Here is a 16,033-nt window from a genome sequence, read left to right as displayed (position 1 = left end):
AGAATTTAGTAAAAGTTTTAAGTAATTTATGGTATCGAAATCCCTGACACAACAATTTACCAGTGATGCATTGGTTACGTTCGTTAAAATCTATGACATCAGAACACACACGGGCAAACCGAACGAGTTGCGATAATAAACACCGTATGATGGAGCCAAAGGCACATCGCCATCTAAAAAAGGAAAGTTAACAATAGGAAATGAAAAATCGTCTCTTTTGTCGTAAATTTTAGTGTGAAGTTTCCCGTTTGAAATTGAAATGTCTAAATCTAGAAAAGGACAACTGCTGCTGTTTATGTTAGATTTAGTTAAAGTAAGTTCGTTTGGGTAAATTTCTGAGGTATATTTAGAGAACTCTGGATTATTCAACGAAAAAATATCATCCAGATAACGGTAGGTATTTTTGAATGTATCAACCAAATGTAACAATGATGGGTCTTTACTGAGTTTGGTCATAAACTGAGATTCATAGCAATATAGAAATAAATCTGCTATTAAAGGGGCATAGTTGGTGCCCATAGGGATACCTACTACCTGACGATACACTTTATCGCCGAAACGTAAATAAATGTTATCAAGCAGAAAGTTTAAAGCTTCAATCATATCCTCACATTTCCAGTAAGTGTATCTAGCATACTTTCCCTTTTCGTTACAGAAAAAGGCCTTAAACGAGTTACAGCAAATAAAATTACAATGAGATTTTTCGAAAGACCATTTTATCAAGTACAAAAACTTTTTCTTTATAAGATTGTGTGGAAGTGTAGTGTACAGAGTAGAAAAATCATAACTGTCAACAGAATTGTAAGGACCATTGAAAGCATGTATTTTACCTAAAACCTCTAAAGAATTTTTAACACTCCAAAAATAATTAATACCATTATTTTCATAAGCTTTATTACAAAAGTTAATAACCAGTTCTTTGATAGTAGTAAGGGAGGTGGTTAGAAGCACTGATAGATTAGTAGTAGAACACTTACTCGAAGCGGAGATGAAACGGAATTTAAATGTTTTTTTGTGTAATTTCGGTAACCAGTACATGGTAGGGACTTTTTAATAATGTCAGATTTGAAAGAAATACATGTGATCAGGTGAAGTATAATTATGTAACTGTTATACAAATCTTTTTGTTCAAACAGAATGTTAAAGACAAATAACGGATGGTGATGATCAATAAGTTGTTAAGCTTCAATTAGTTGGAAAAAAAGTTATAAAATATAATAAAATGTATAATTATGTACAATAAATTTGTCAAATTTGATACTCATTCAGTCATTGTGAAGGGCATGCATATGATCATTCGGTCAAAAAAAAAAAAGAAATTAAAATTAAGATTGATTATTTTTATAATTAAATTATATGTACATGTGCTATTGGGTGTGTATCACCAACACAATAGTCAGAACTTCTGCGTTGGCGCCATGATTTAGGGGCATAAAGAGTTACACTAGTCCGTCTGTCCCGAACGTCCCATAAAAACGTGTCCCGCTCTCCCAACTTTAGCTTGCCTCAACCAAATACTACAAAACGTTTACACAATAAATAAAAGAAGCTTGTGCATGAGTGTCAATGAGAACTCTCCACAAGAGACTTAATGACACAGAAATTAACAATTATACAATATTGCCTAGGTCACCACACGGTCTTCAACAATGAACAAGATTCATACCGCAAAGTCAGCTATTAAAGGCACCGACATGCCAATATAAAACAATTCAAACGACAAAACAAACGGTATAATTTATGTACAAAAAATAAACGAAAAACAAGATAGGCACGTGCATATAGAATAAGGCGGGGTTAAACATGTTAGCGAGATCCCAACCCTCCCCCTTATGTGGTATGAGTGCCAATGAGAACTCGCCACAAAAGACCAGATGACACAAACACTAACAACTATAGGTCATATACAGCTTTCAACAATGATCAAAGTCAATACTGCATATAGTCAGCAATAAAAGGCACTAAAATGACATTGTAAAACAATATTCAAACGAGAAAATAAACGAACAAATTTATGTACTAAATAATGAACGAAAAACAAGTATGTAACACACAAAAAACGACATTCATTGATTTACAGGCTCCTGACTTACCACAGTCACATACATACCGAATAAGGCGGGGTCGAACATGTAAGCGGGATCCCCACCTCAACACAAAATCAAATTTGAACTTTTTAAGTGTCACTTTTACCGTTCAAGAGTTATCATGTCCCTTTAAAAACGTAAGTGCTGACTTTTTCGTTTCCTTTCACTCAAATAAGTCTGACTCAATAAAATGTTAGAAACCTAATACATGTACGCGATGCACATTACCCCATAACACAGATCTATTAGTAGTGGAGCGGCGAATGTTGAAAAAGTCGCTTAGTTAACGATTTTAAATTACCTAAATACCTCATGGAATTTTAAGGTCCTAAAATGTTTATCGATTATTCAGCTTTAGAAAAATATTTGTCGTCAATATCAAATGTGGTACAAATGACGTTAAAAATAGCGTTTACTGACGTTACCCAACTTGCATCGAATACCCCACTGCCGATTCGGTAGTCAAATTTCACAACAAACCCGTTCTAAAAAATAATTTTTGAATGAAATTGGTACATATAGTTATTCGTGAACTTCATACAATGTAAGGGCATTTCCAAATAGTCCTAAATTTAATGCTTAATGCATCTGAAAATGGTTGAAAATAACACTGTAAAAATCATCGTTTTTCATCTAGCATTATTTGCACATGCAGTATAGGTGTATTTTAAAGGCACAACAATGAAGCCGCCGTATAATACTTCAATCGACCCGATTTACTTTTTGAAGTTAATTCCTAATAATACAAATATTTGACTAAATATCTGCTTTTTATCCAGATTTCAAGTCCGAATATTTGTCACAGATTTACCGACATTGTTGTGGTTTCTAGTTATGTCACACATTCAGCGATTTAGCGAAGGTCATTTGTGGTCATTTTTAAGCATATTGCTTGTTCATTTTATAATTTCCAAAGCCTTGTGATTAATTTATGTTGTTTGGTATTGTTGTATACTCGTTTTTGTTGAATTGAACTGGGAAAGTGAATTTCATTTTAGGGTTCGTTTGGTTTTCAGGTGTGTTTGATTTGTTTTTTTATTCTATCACATGGACAATTTAACAATCTCGTTAAAACTGGTCCCGCTAGATGCCAAAAAAAAAGGAAAGTGGAAGTTTGTGTTGGCAAATGCATTATAATTACCCGTATTTAGGTATCATAGGTTATGTTATAAAAGCTACACAAGTAAGCAGAATTTAAATCAGTATCAGCTGAAAAGGAATCACCAGATATAGATTCCGATTTATCTATGAATTGTTTGGTGCCTGAAAAAATGATCACAATACATAAAAGTGTATTATTTGCAAAGAAATCTCATAAAAGGGTGAAAACATTACATACAATTTCATTTGCTGAAAGGTTAGTCAATCTTATAGATGCTGCTTTTAGAGCATGCGACGGTGAAATGATTAATCGAATAGAGCAAGATAATTTGCTCAATAATGCAGTGTATCACGCAGCATGTCTGACCGTAAACTTGGCATATAGATCAAAATCCACTGATCAATTTGCGTATGATTTGGCATACAGAGACCTTATTCTTGACAAAAAGTCTCTTGTTTTATCATCACTTTTGACAAGGTATCAGTCTTTTTTACCTGATAAAATAAGTAAGACATACTGTAATTCCTCTAAACATAAGGCTTAACTTGAGAGGTGCTACAGGGATGCCATTGACTTTTTTGCTCAACAAGGACAATATAAATCTAGCATTGTATTTGCTAGCGATATTTCCATTGGAGACGCTGTTAGCTGTTAAGACAGCGAACAACATCAAAGCATAATTTAAAAAGGTTGAGATAAAAGCCGACTTAAGTACATGTAGCTCCACCAAAACCAATGACAAATCGGTATGCATGTACTTTATGATGCAGCCTCAATTTTATGACAAAAAATGGAAAATGTTTATATATCTAGGGATTATTATCGTGCAAATAACCAAGTACAAATCATATCGTTTGAAATATCAGAAGCAATGTTGTCAACCTGTTTGATAAGTTTTGTTACTTGTCTCTTGCCAATTTCTTTTAAAAAAAAATTCTTCAGTATCAATGAATATTTCGCATGACATTCGGAGGAAATGTGCTAATCTCGCAGAGTGCCTGCTGTCAAATTGTTATAACATAATTACTCCATTTAAAGTCTTATTATGCCGGTCGTTCATGCTCTGGGTGGATGTGACTTCACTTCAAGTTTTTTTTTGGAATCGGTTAAAAGTCGGTATTCAACCTCTTTAGGACAAAACAACCAAGCCGTTTCGGTAATCTTGTAGCCTTAGGTCACATTACGGCCTTCAACAATGAGCAAAGCCAAATTGGCCATACCGCAGTCAGCTATAAAAGGCCCAGATAAGACAGTGTAAAACAATTCAAACGAAAATCGATCGGCATGTGAATTCGTATTTAAGCATCACGTACTACGTACAATGTGGCAAGGCAAAGTTTGGTTGTCGGCAGATCTAGCCAACCGAAGTAAAGGCTCCCCATGTGCCTTTGTTGGAAAACTGCGCAACATGACAAGTTAGAGCCAGTTTTCTTTGAGGGACAAATGGCATCGGACTTTCTACAAGATCTAATTAGTTCATGTAAGGGGGAAAACATGCTAGGCAGCACGTGTTTGCAAGGAGGTCTTCCTTGTAGTGATTTATGCTTTTTGTAAAAATGTAGGTAGTTGAAATGAAAAATCATGAAAACAGTTCTTGTAATGTAATATTTGGTAACTTTATTTTAATTTGCTATAATGTTTTCGACGTTTCATTTGGAATGAAAACAAACTCATCATAGATACCATAACGATCATGTCTTAATTTTAGGAATTTATTCTACAACACGCTTGCACTAATTGAGTAATATATCAAACTCCAATAACTATATTAAATAAAAAGGTATCTTGTATTGAGATAGTTTGAATTCATTTTAAGAAAACTCAGTGACACGTCGAGTCCTTGAAAACTGAAACGATTTTTTTCATGGCTGCATATTTGGTTTGATTTATTAGCTATGCATTTCAGATACTCTTTGAAAACTTTTTAACTATTAAAGCATTCAAGAAATGCTATTTGTCGATGTAAATTATCAATGTTAATATGTTCTTGTTCTTCATAAGGCATTATTTGTATGTACCATGGACTACCTTCAAAAAAGTTAAATAAAACGTCGTTCTGACGTCATGTGCAAATATGAAAAAGATTTTGTATGAACTAACGTTTTTCTACATAATACTACTCGTATAATTTATTGAATAGATTATTGATTTTGAATAATATCAATGGTATTGTTTCTCTAGATGAAAATAGGATTTTTTTAAGTGATGACCTTTGACCTTGATTTTCGATATTGTACCAGATTTGATATTGACGACACATATTTTCAAAAAGTACAGGATTTCAGCTTTCCAATGAGCTATTAAAATCCCATGAGGTATTTAGGTAATTTAAATTTCTGAAATTGTCCTCTCCGCCGCTCCACTATAGGTTCGATATTGGGTCCCGATGGCGTCACTGTTGTTCATGAGTTTTTAGATGTTAAAAGTTGTGGTCCGAGTACCAATGATACAAATGTCAACGCGGAGCCTTGAGATAGGAAAGCTGCTAAATCTATTGTTTCCGTTTTTTTTAACTTTAATTTGCCTCAACCAAATGTTTTGAAACTTATTTACAATGCGTATGGTCACAAAACGGTCAAAATTACGCGAATCCTGTATCTATATGTGGAAGTTTACTCATTTTTTTCACAAGCAGGGGTATCTGTGGTTAATAGACATATTTTACATTTATTTCAGTAATCAACGTATTTACTTCCAATGATTCTTCTTTAAATTGACTTAACTTGCAAATTTTTTTCAGGATCTCGGTGCAGTTTGGTCATACAGTGATATTTCAAGTTAAATGTGACCAACTTAACAAAGTGTTTCACTAGATTGAGCTCTTTGTCTAAGTGTACTTTAAAGGTTCTTAGCATTGAGTTCAGTTTATTGATATGCGTATATCGTCTGTGTGAATTTTTATGATGTAAAAGCAGACTATCCATACCTTCATGTACATGTCCATGCTATTAAATCTAAGGTAAAATGATTGAAACATTTTGCATTATCTATCACAACTGCATGGCAGCACACAATGCTACTTAAGCAGTAAATTTTCTTACTTGATATTCACGGAAATCAAAGGATCTAGTTTCATCTGAACCAAACATTCTTACAAATTGAGAATGGAAATGTGGAATGTGTAAAAGAGACAGTTACCATGTCAACAGAACAGAAAGCAGTCAAAGGCCACTATTTTTTCCTCATAGCTGACTATGCAGTATGGGCTTTGCTCATTGTTGAAGGCCGTACGGTGACCTGTATTTGTTAATGTCTGTGTCATTTTGTGTCATTTTGGTATTTTGTGGATAGTTGTCTCATTGGCAATCATACCACATCTCCTTTTTTATATCTTCAACAAAGCGAGAAAATCCCTCGCCAAGAGGCGGGCTTCAGATGGCACTTAGCAAAATGTGTTCCAGTTCAAACTCCAAATAATAAAATAAACTGACAATTAAAAACATACAAAACTAACAAACACCAGAGACATCTGACTTGCCGTCAAGGTAATCATACCAGGAGTCACATCCAATATGCAAATGTCAAGAGTCAAAAAGCCATAGTCTGGACAAGAGAACCTTGTAAAAAAAGACACAAAGCGGATTTTGAGAAAAGGGTCATCGTGGTACACAAATAACAATATATTTATATATCTAATATATCTTAGAAGATGTGGTACGAGTGCCAATCATACAGTTAATTATCCATTTAATTCAAACAAAATATACAAGTTTTACATTGAGGGCGAAGGTCAAGCTCACACGAAGTTTCTTGTGCCAATACTCATCAACTTATGACAATACATCTACATGCCATAATTCAGAAGCAAGGTCAATTAAAAAAATATATTTTGAGGTCAAGGTAATATACCGAGGAACACGCTGCAACATGATGACACACCCAACGTGCATACATGCATGTAGGTCAGGAGTCAAAAAGTCAAAGTCTGATCAAATGTTCCATGCAATAAATATGTACACAGCAGTCTTGCACGAAAGCTCATCATGGTACACGTAACAATATTTTATGTCATGATGCACTACACATGCAAAATATAGAAAACCTAGGGCAGAAACAGAAACACAAGACATATAACTAAACTCAATTGAAAAGTACTTGTATTCCAGACCACTACAATTGCCTTCAACAAAGAATATAAACTCTCGCAACAATGCAAAGTTAAACCCGTCTTTCACTAAAGTTTGAGCAGGATTCTTTGCAACGATTATCTTACCACATATAATTTAGAAACGAGTCGTGCAGTTATGTCAATAAATTAAAACGGTAAGACTGGACATTAAAACACTAAAATCTAGGGTTGACCATTAATTTTTAACCCAACCATATGATAGTACTATGGTAAACTTATGGAAACACATGATACAGTCATGAAATTGAATATTTGAAATAGTACGACCAGAACAATACAAGACAGAGTTGTAAACAGAAGAAAGTAATGATACATATCGAATTTTTAATCCCTATGAACAAATTAGGATCAGTTAGGAACCGTAGTTTTCATTCAATTTATTTATCTAAAATGTACGCTTGGGTTTAACAATGGAAATTAACACTGTATATTTATATAAACGATCAATCTTGTAAATAAATAAATAAATTTATGTAATTAATTAATAAATAAATTTATGTAATAAATAAATAAATAATTTTGTACACTTAAAATTCTTTCAACTGTCATTCAAGATGTTTTCTCCAGAAATAAATATAATTTTGAATCACTAAAATGTTTAACACTCATTCTCAACTTTCATGTCCAGTCTCATCTTTTTTAACTGCAGTTTAATTAACTTCTTCTTTAAAACTGTGATTACTTTCTTTTCTTTCATTAGATCAATTTCACTTAATAATTTAATGTTCTCATTTTTAAGTTTGATGTGCTCCTGTTTTAAGCATTTGATCTGGTAGTCCTCAACAACTTTTCTTTTTTCATATCTGGGCCATATTCTGTAGTGGCAGTGCATCATCTTCAATCACATGTGTTTCCTCCTGATTTTTTGATTCTGTACACTTCTCACTAGACTTTGCAATACCTGTTAAAAGATGATTTAAAATTTTGTTAACCAAAGCATACTAAGGCCAAATTAAAAAAGTAGGCGAGTTAAAAGTAGCCATACCTACATGTACCCTAATTTTTTGTGTGACTTTTTGATTAAGCACTGTTAAAGTCATAGAGGCAATGTAAATTTATTAGAAATAGATAAATAAATCCCTACCTACCTTTTACCAGACTTTTTTCAGCATGTGACATTAAAAACACATACTTTTTTGTTTGGACTAAGGTATTAAGTGAAACAAATATATGTATGTGTCCATTTAAGTATAAAACTTTTAAAAATATAATACATTTATTATTTAAGAGGGTATGAGAATTTAAGAATAAATATATTTTGTGATATTTGTTCATGCATATCTTCATTGTATACTATCTTTAATAGTGTTAAATCCAAAGAAAGGTTTTGGAGTAGGAATTTTTACATGGCAAAACAACTGACATATAGATTGGTTGACTTCTGTATACCGCCATATAAATTTAAGAGGAAGAACAGCAATAAAAGCACTTTTCTATCCTTCTTGTTTTATCATTATATATAAAAAAGAAAATGAGGTATGATTGCCAATGAGTCAACTCTCCACAAAAGACAAAAATAACAGAGAAATGAAGAACTATCAGTCACCCTATTGACTTCAACAATGAGCAAAGCCCATACCCCATAGTCATTTAAAGTAGGACCCAAAATGATAATGAGAAACAATTCAAACAAAAAAAACTATATGCCCATTGACTGGACATATTATGGTTCTAAAACTGTTGTCTGTCTGTCTGTCCATCTGCCCGCCTGTAAGTCATCAACGTGTTTATTGTCTATGTAATGTTTTTGTGTCATGGATGGATGCCCCATTCCCTTTATGTGTCTATCAATATGTTAAGTTATTATATACCTTTTATTGAAGAATAGTTTATGATATATGCAATGGTGTTATGAACCATGGAGGGCACATCAAAAGCTGTAGGGTTGATTTCTTTAAAAGTGCACAAGTACTCTGTTAATTCATCTCGCTCATCATCTGACATGCTTTTAGTAACATCATCATACTCATTAAGTATGCTATTGCTAATCTTTGGTAGGGATTTTATATGTTTGTAATTTTTCAGAAATGTCATTATTTCTGCCTCCATTTCTTTTGCTTTACTAATTACAGAATAATGTCCTACACCTGCAGAACAATAAAATAAGTGGCTTGTATTTTTTAACCTTTGTATGTTAGGAAAAACATTACTAAAATGCCATAGCAAGCACTGAATGAAGGTCTTTAGGTTTTAACCTGTATAGGCCAGAATTAAATATTGTATCTTAAAATTCTGTTGAAAGAATGGTATGGTCCGAAAACATGTTATATAAATTTTCTGGGAATTCTCTAATTTATATTCACAGATATTTTCCAATTCTGATATTATGGTACCACTTTACCAGAACCCAGTTCAATCTGTGCTACAAAACTCTTAAGTAATATGACATATAGTTAAGATTAATTTAATACATTACATACTGGTATTTACTTCAGTACTGGTCACTGTTGTTATAACGTCATTCTTCATGGTACTATCTGGAAAACAAAATTGTTGATATACATATACAGGTTTCACACAATCCGGACAGTGTTTTGTTAGAATCAAATAGAAAGTAGCTCCAGGTACTTTTATAGAGTCAAGGGGGGGGGGGGGGGGGGGTGTAATTTAAGGACACATTAGATTAAATAATAAAATTTTAATGTTAAAGATTGTCATGTTAATATAGAAATTTAACTTTGTTTTAAAACCCTTCAATATATTTGTGTGTCTGTATTCTTTAGACAATATAAACATGAATAAAACCATTGATAGTATCCAGCACTGACGGGACTTTGATATTCGATTCGAATAGCAAAACACAACAAAACTGAATATTGTAGTAATTACCTTTGGAACATGTACTGGATGCAGTATGTGCATTGACAGGAAGTGACATCTCAAAAACAGGCCTTTCCTCTGTACTTTCATTGCTGTGCTTTATTTCTGGAAATAAATAAAGGTTTAAATGTAATTGCAGCAAATTAAAAAACAACAGCAATGGGCTAATATAAATTTAGAGAATGACCATTTCTACTGAATTTGGCACCTTTTTTTTCATTATTTTTAGCAATCCAGCAATCCATTGAAAAGATGACAGTTTATTTTTATAACGAGATATAATAAAAGCACATTGCCGGACTATGGTTTCTTTTCAAGTTAAAATTCAATTATTTCTCCTTCAGCAACCAAAACGAATAATGTGGTAAAAAAATAATTTCCATTTTAGTATGTTAAATATGTGAAATGGCTTACTGTAATTAAAAATTATCAGAAAATTCATTTTTTCTTTTTTTCTTTCAAAAACAGTTTGGAATCAGAAAAATTAACCTTTTTCCTTTATAATACTATTGCTTATACTAAAATGAATAACTTTCAAAGGAAGAATTTCGAAGAAAATTTTGAACAATACATATATCCTACATGTTGTACAATAAAATAAATTTGTCTTTATTGTTTACAACCACTTCATTTGATTCATTGCTTTTCTTTGCACAGATGATTTTTTTTAAACCCCCTTTGTGCCTCTTCTCAGTAAAGGTGGTCTTTCCCTATAATGACCTTTCCTTCATTTTGTAAAAATACTCATCATGTCTTTTACTTATACTTTCATCAGTAATCATTTGCATCATACACGCATGATTGATGATACTGCGATGTAAAGAGTGGGCATGTTGGGATCGCCAGAAAGAAAAAAATTAATTCGGGCATGAATTACTGATTACTGATAAGTTTTTTTTTGTTTCCAATATTTATTTTTTTCTACTGTAGTGGTGTTCTTCTTCTTCTTTGGTTACAGATAACCATCAATATTTTGAAGATTACGTACATTCTGGCGCATGCTTGATTGAGGTTGCTTTTTAAAATTAATTTTAACTTTTCTCTATTTTCATATTGTACAATTTTTATCATGTCTATTGAACTTTTAATTTTTACATGTTTTATTCACAGGCACTTGTTTCTGTCAATATGGGGTTTACTATCCATACCAGTACAAAAAAACACAAGGTAGCTAACGGGAATTTTCAATGTGTTCGCTTCAACCAATATTTTATTACTTTCCCTTGCCCCTTTCACGAAACTACACCAGTGTCTCGGGAATTGATTTATCTTTACAATGAAACAACTCTCACGTACCTTGATAATACCCCTCAAACAGTATAACACACTTAGATGAGAATTGTTGACCTTTTTCCAGACCATTGAATTTGGAAGGACTTAACTTCCTGTTTTCTTAGGAAGTTAATATAACACAGCAATCTGATTGGTCGAATTCATCTGGTTACCTGTTTATTTATACTAGTTACCAGAAACCAAAAAAATGTGACCAATGGGATTGCACAGTTTTATTAACTTCCTAAGTAAACAGGAAGTTAAGTCCTTCCAAATTTAATGGTCTGGAAAAAGGTCAATAATTCTCATCTCAACAAAGACATCTGTCCAACAATTTAAAGGCATCTGTCCAAGAAAAGAATCTTTCCAACAGAGACATCTGACCAACAAAGATACCAGTCGAACAAAGCCATCTTCAAAGGAATATTTCCAACAAAGACGACATCTGTCCAACAAAGACGAAATCTGTCCAACAAAGACATCTTACTAACAAAAACTGAGACATCTGTCTAATAAAGCGGATATCTGTCCAACAAAGACATCTGTCGAGCAAAGACGTTTCCAACAAAGACATCTGTGCAACACAAATATCTAATCAGACCAACAAAGATATCTGTTCAATAAGGTTTCCAAGAAAGACATCTGTCTTACAAACATATCTAGTCTGTCCAACAATGACATCTCTTCAACAAAGACATCTGACCAACAGAGATATCGGTCTTACAAAGGTAGCTGATCTGTCACCAACAAAAACTTGTAAACATAGGAGGAGTTAGCCGGACAAACCATATACTCTTTGTGGGACGGACGTACAGGGTTATTGATAAGATAGTTATTTTTATATATTAGTTTCATATTGATCTTACAAGTAATTATTCTAGTTCAATACACAAAACAATTGAAACAGAGATCAATACAGCCTATATACATGTAACATAGAGAATATTTTAAGCAAAACATTACTAATATGAAATTTGTATCAAGTACCCAAGCGCCTTTGGTGGAGGTCGAGGTCCGCGTTTTTAGCTTCAAAATGTAATCAAGTTGCTTAGTTTAAAAAAGAAATACAATATTGAACCTTTATTATAGAGAGATGCTAAACCAAGTTGAGTTAGTCCAACCCCAAAACAACACCAAAACCAACTATAAAACCTTCATGCCTGTTTGGTATGTAATTTAAAGATCAGATAATTGTTATATAAAGATGCATGATTTCTGTTGTGACGGGAATTTCTCCCATCAGTTGTTGTGACGCGAATTTCTTCCATCAGTTGTTGTACCCGGAATTTCTCCCATCAGTTGTTGTGACGGGAATTTCTCCCATCAGTTGTTGTGACGGGAATTTCTCCCATCAGTTGTTGTACCGGGAATTTCTCCCATCAGTTGTTGTGACAGGAATTTCTCCAATCAGTTGTCGCCTTCGTACCCTTTTTAATGAAATAAATATAAGACAACTCAATTTGCTGGTAGGAACAAGGATTGTAATGTAATGTACGGGCAGTAGACTTATATTTGCTTTAATAGTCACTATTCATTACCCGACATTCTTGTTCCCCAGACAAGATTTACCTTCTTTTGCAAACGATGAATTTGTTGCCCAACCATTTATTGCTTCATAATATGCAAAATGTATTTTTTTTTGTTTTTGAAAAGCGTTAGGATTACTATTTCTTAAATTAAATGAAATACTATTTTTGGAAGAATTTCCATTTCTGATCTTTATTATAATTGATAAAAGATTTATTAAATTTTAATTAGTATCTTGTATACGTCAATCTTCGTATCTAAACTTTTTGATTGGTTATTAAGAACATTCTTGTGTGCCTTAATGTATTATTGAATATTCATGATGCTGCACTATCTACACATTCTGTGAATATGGTTATAACCTTGGATGTAGTAGCAATTCGCCCCGCATCTGTCTGTCGACCTAACAACCTTCTCAAGCGTGCTACTTAACCTATTAATTAAGATTCTTGATTTGTACTATTTTTGCTTATCTTACATCTTACATAATCTTACATAATGTATTGTTACTCTTATGAATTATTAACTCTTTTCCTTGTATTTTTTTCTTGTTATATTTTCTTATGCCAATGAATTATTTGGCATTTATATTCTCTTTTACTTTTACCCGACTTAATAAATTAAAAATATATAATTTTTGTTTTAATAAGCTCTATTTTATTTCAATTTCTAATTAATTCTAAGAGTGTCCTAAATCCTTTCATAACATTTCACCTGATTTTTTTTGTATAAGATGTATACAAACTGACGGATTCTTAATGGATCTGCTGTCCATTGTTAGGCATACTTTTCTTGTTAAAGAAATCATTTCTCTCGCTCTCAACCCTCTCTTTTGCTATAGATAGCATTACGACATGCCAAATAGGATACAACCACGTACTGTATGTTCCATTCTGGGTTGGTGTTTTGGAAATAAGTGGTAGCTTCCTGGCTAAGGTCGACATGGAAATGTGAAAACAGTCTTTGTTTTGAAGAAGATAAATAAAATGAATCATGATTGTTTGTTTTCGTAGCCGGTCTTAAAATAGTTCAAAAACATTCAAAACCCTAAGCTATATTCTTATTTGCTTAAGCTGGGGTCACACATTCACGATTTTTACTACCGTTCTTGACAGGACCATTCCCGATTAAAATTTATTAAAAGTCTGATCAAGATCCTGTGAATCGTGGATGGAAATTCAAACTTAAATTAAAATTTGTAAAAAAAATAATTTGATCACGACAACAATCAGATAGTGTTCAGGAAGCACCGATATTCAACCGTTTCTAAGCGAATTAGTCCCGATAATCCCGTTCTGAATCCGCTTCTAATCTGATTTGTATTTTTCGCCAGGTAAAATTCGACCGAGTCTGTCACGACTGCGTCCCGACTCTACCGAATGTAATCCGACTGAGATCAGACAGTGACCAGACTGTGAACCGACGCTGACGGAAGTTATTTGTTCGAAAACTGTCGGCATATTCGGGATGATCATGTACTGTCGGAACGTAATCCTATCACGGTCCGCTCTATCGCAATTGCAAACGGCTTTGTCTGGTCTCAGTCGTATTGTATTCTGTAGTTGTCGGGACTCTGACGTGGGTATCGTTGACAAATTTCGTATTAATAACGGGACTGTTTCGGAACGGTTTCGGCAAAAAACGGTTCGCAATCGACAAGATCTGGATGCAATCTGGACCCAATCGGCAGAAAAACAGCTATGAAAAATTACTCCGGATCATTCCCGTTCCACAGGACACCGTCCAGAATACACAAGACATTGTTCGGAATTCAATCCGATACAGCAGAATCTGTCACGACATAGCCACGATTGTAATCCGATTAGAACAAATCGGCTGAGTTGCCCCGAATGTTACTTGACGCACCTACCTGTCGGGATGCTTTGCCGAACTATTCGGACCCTTCCCGATCCGTAGGAATCTGTTACGAACTAAAACGAATGCGTTCAGACAATGATAGGACATTCCAGATAATTGAGGATACCAATCCGACTTTTTCACTTTTCTTATCGTATTGCTGTCTGATCTCAAACGGGAGCAATAATCGGCAATGTGTGAACCCCGCATTATCCGGAACTAAAACCGTTTTGGAAAACCAATTGCATAAGTTTACATGGTTTGGTCATTGACTATCACATTCAATTTATTTGTACCCAAGGCAACAAACTCCAGTCAGGCTTTAAGAGTAGAAACAGTTTGAAACATTTAATATACTTAAATTAATTTGTTTGAACAAATCTCAAGTTTTCATTCCATAACTTATCTTCTACCACGCTTCGCTCGTCCGAACATAAATCATTTCTCATTCTATATAAAGAAACAACAAAGACTAATATGGCAGGAGATACACACCAAACAGTTTTAATTAAGCAATTTTTCAAAATACATATATCATGTATATCCCAATTGAATATCAAAGTCCATATTACATCATGCGTCAAATTATTCATCTCAACTTTTCATACTATATCTACAAAAGAAAATACAAAGAATTAGGATTTATACAAAGCACAATATTACAATCTAAATGTAATAAAGTTGTCGAAAAAGTTTGGTGTGTGAAATCTCGATGAAATGAAAAGGGCGCGTAAAACAGTATATAAAGTCCGAAAACTCTTGCTCTAGTGTATGATATAGGTTTGTTAATTTTGCATAACGTTTAACTGTTTTTACTTTTTAATTGCTCTTAATACATATTCACTGGAAATGGGCGCGTAAAACAGTATATAAAGTCCGAAAACTCTTGCTCTAGTTTATGATATAGGTTTGTTAATTTTGCATAACGTTTAACTGTTTTTACTTTTTAATTGCTCTTAATACATATTCACTGGAAATCAAAGAAATATTATTATTTTGATAATTTTAAATATTTTTCTAACTTTGTCAGTGGACACAAGTCCGAGTTGGTTCTAGCAATACAAATAGTGTCGCCCTGTCTATACATATCAGTTTTACTACTTTTTATCATAATATAGATGAGATTTGTGAAAAAATAAAAAGGATGCTTTAATATTTGCAAGCTCGCTTGAAACGCATGAAAACCCAACAGCATCAAATCGATGTCTTTTTAAAAAACGAATAATTTTATCTAAAGGA

At 33.2% G+C, this 16,033-nt stretch overlaps 1 protein-coding gene across 3 annotated transcripts; it reads right to left on the bottom strand.

Annotated features, from left to right (window-relative positions):
* Positions 1 to 7,845: 7,845 nt before the first annotated feature.
* Positions 7,846 to 10,388, bottom strand: LOC134690575 (uncharacterized). 3 transcript variants are annotated; one of them, XM_063550532.1, is made up of 4 exons: positions 10,148 to 10,388; positions 9,739 to 9,795; positions 9,130 to 9,405; positions 7,846 to 8,219 (listed from the first exon to the last, which is right to left on the bottom strand). In XM_063550532.1, exons 1-4 carry the CDS (start codon positions 10,194 to 10,196, stop codon positions 8,116 to 8,118), a joined length of 486 nt encoding a protein of 161 aa, XP_063406602.1. In that variant the 5' UTR covers positions 10,197 to 10,388; the 3' UTR covers positions 7,846 to 8,115. The 3 variants fall into 3 exon arrangements, 2 of the variants coding, with proteins under 2 accessions (XP_063406602.1, XP_063406603.1); XM_063550533.1 differs by having other exon boundaries at positions 9,739 to 9,791; positions 10,148 to 10,244; XR_010101978.1 differs by lacking the exon at positions 9,130 to 9,405.
* Between the last annotated feature and the right edge of the window lie 5,645 nt (positions 10,389 to 16,033).

This window comes from Mytilus trossulus, chromosome 11 (genome assembly GCF_036588685.1).
Source record: "Mytilus trossulus isolate FHL-02 chromosome 11, PNRI_Mtr1.1.1.hap1, whole genome shotgun sequence".
Lineage (NCBI taxonomy): Eukaryota > Metazoa > Mollusca > Bivalvia > Mytilida > Mytilidae > Mytilus > Mytilus trossulus.
This window is presented reverse-complemented; position numbering and strand designations above follow the sequence as displayed.

Coding starts and splice junctions, on each gene's coding strand:
- LOC134690575 (XM_063550532.1), bottom strand. CDS start 10,196: ATGTCACTTCCTGTCAATGCACATACTGCATCCAGTACATGTTCCAAA. Junction 9,406..9,738: donor CAGTACTGAAGTAAATACCA/GTATGTAATGTA, acceptor ATTGTTCTGCAG/GTGTAGGACATTATTCTGTA. Junction 8,220..9,129: donor AAACTATTCTTCAATAAAAG/GTATATAATAAC, acceptor ATCTTTTAACAG/GTATTGCAAAGTCTAGTGAG.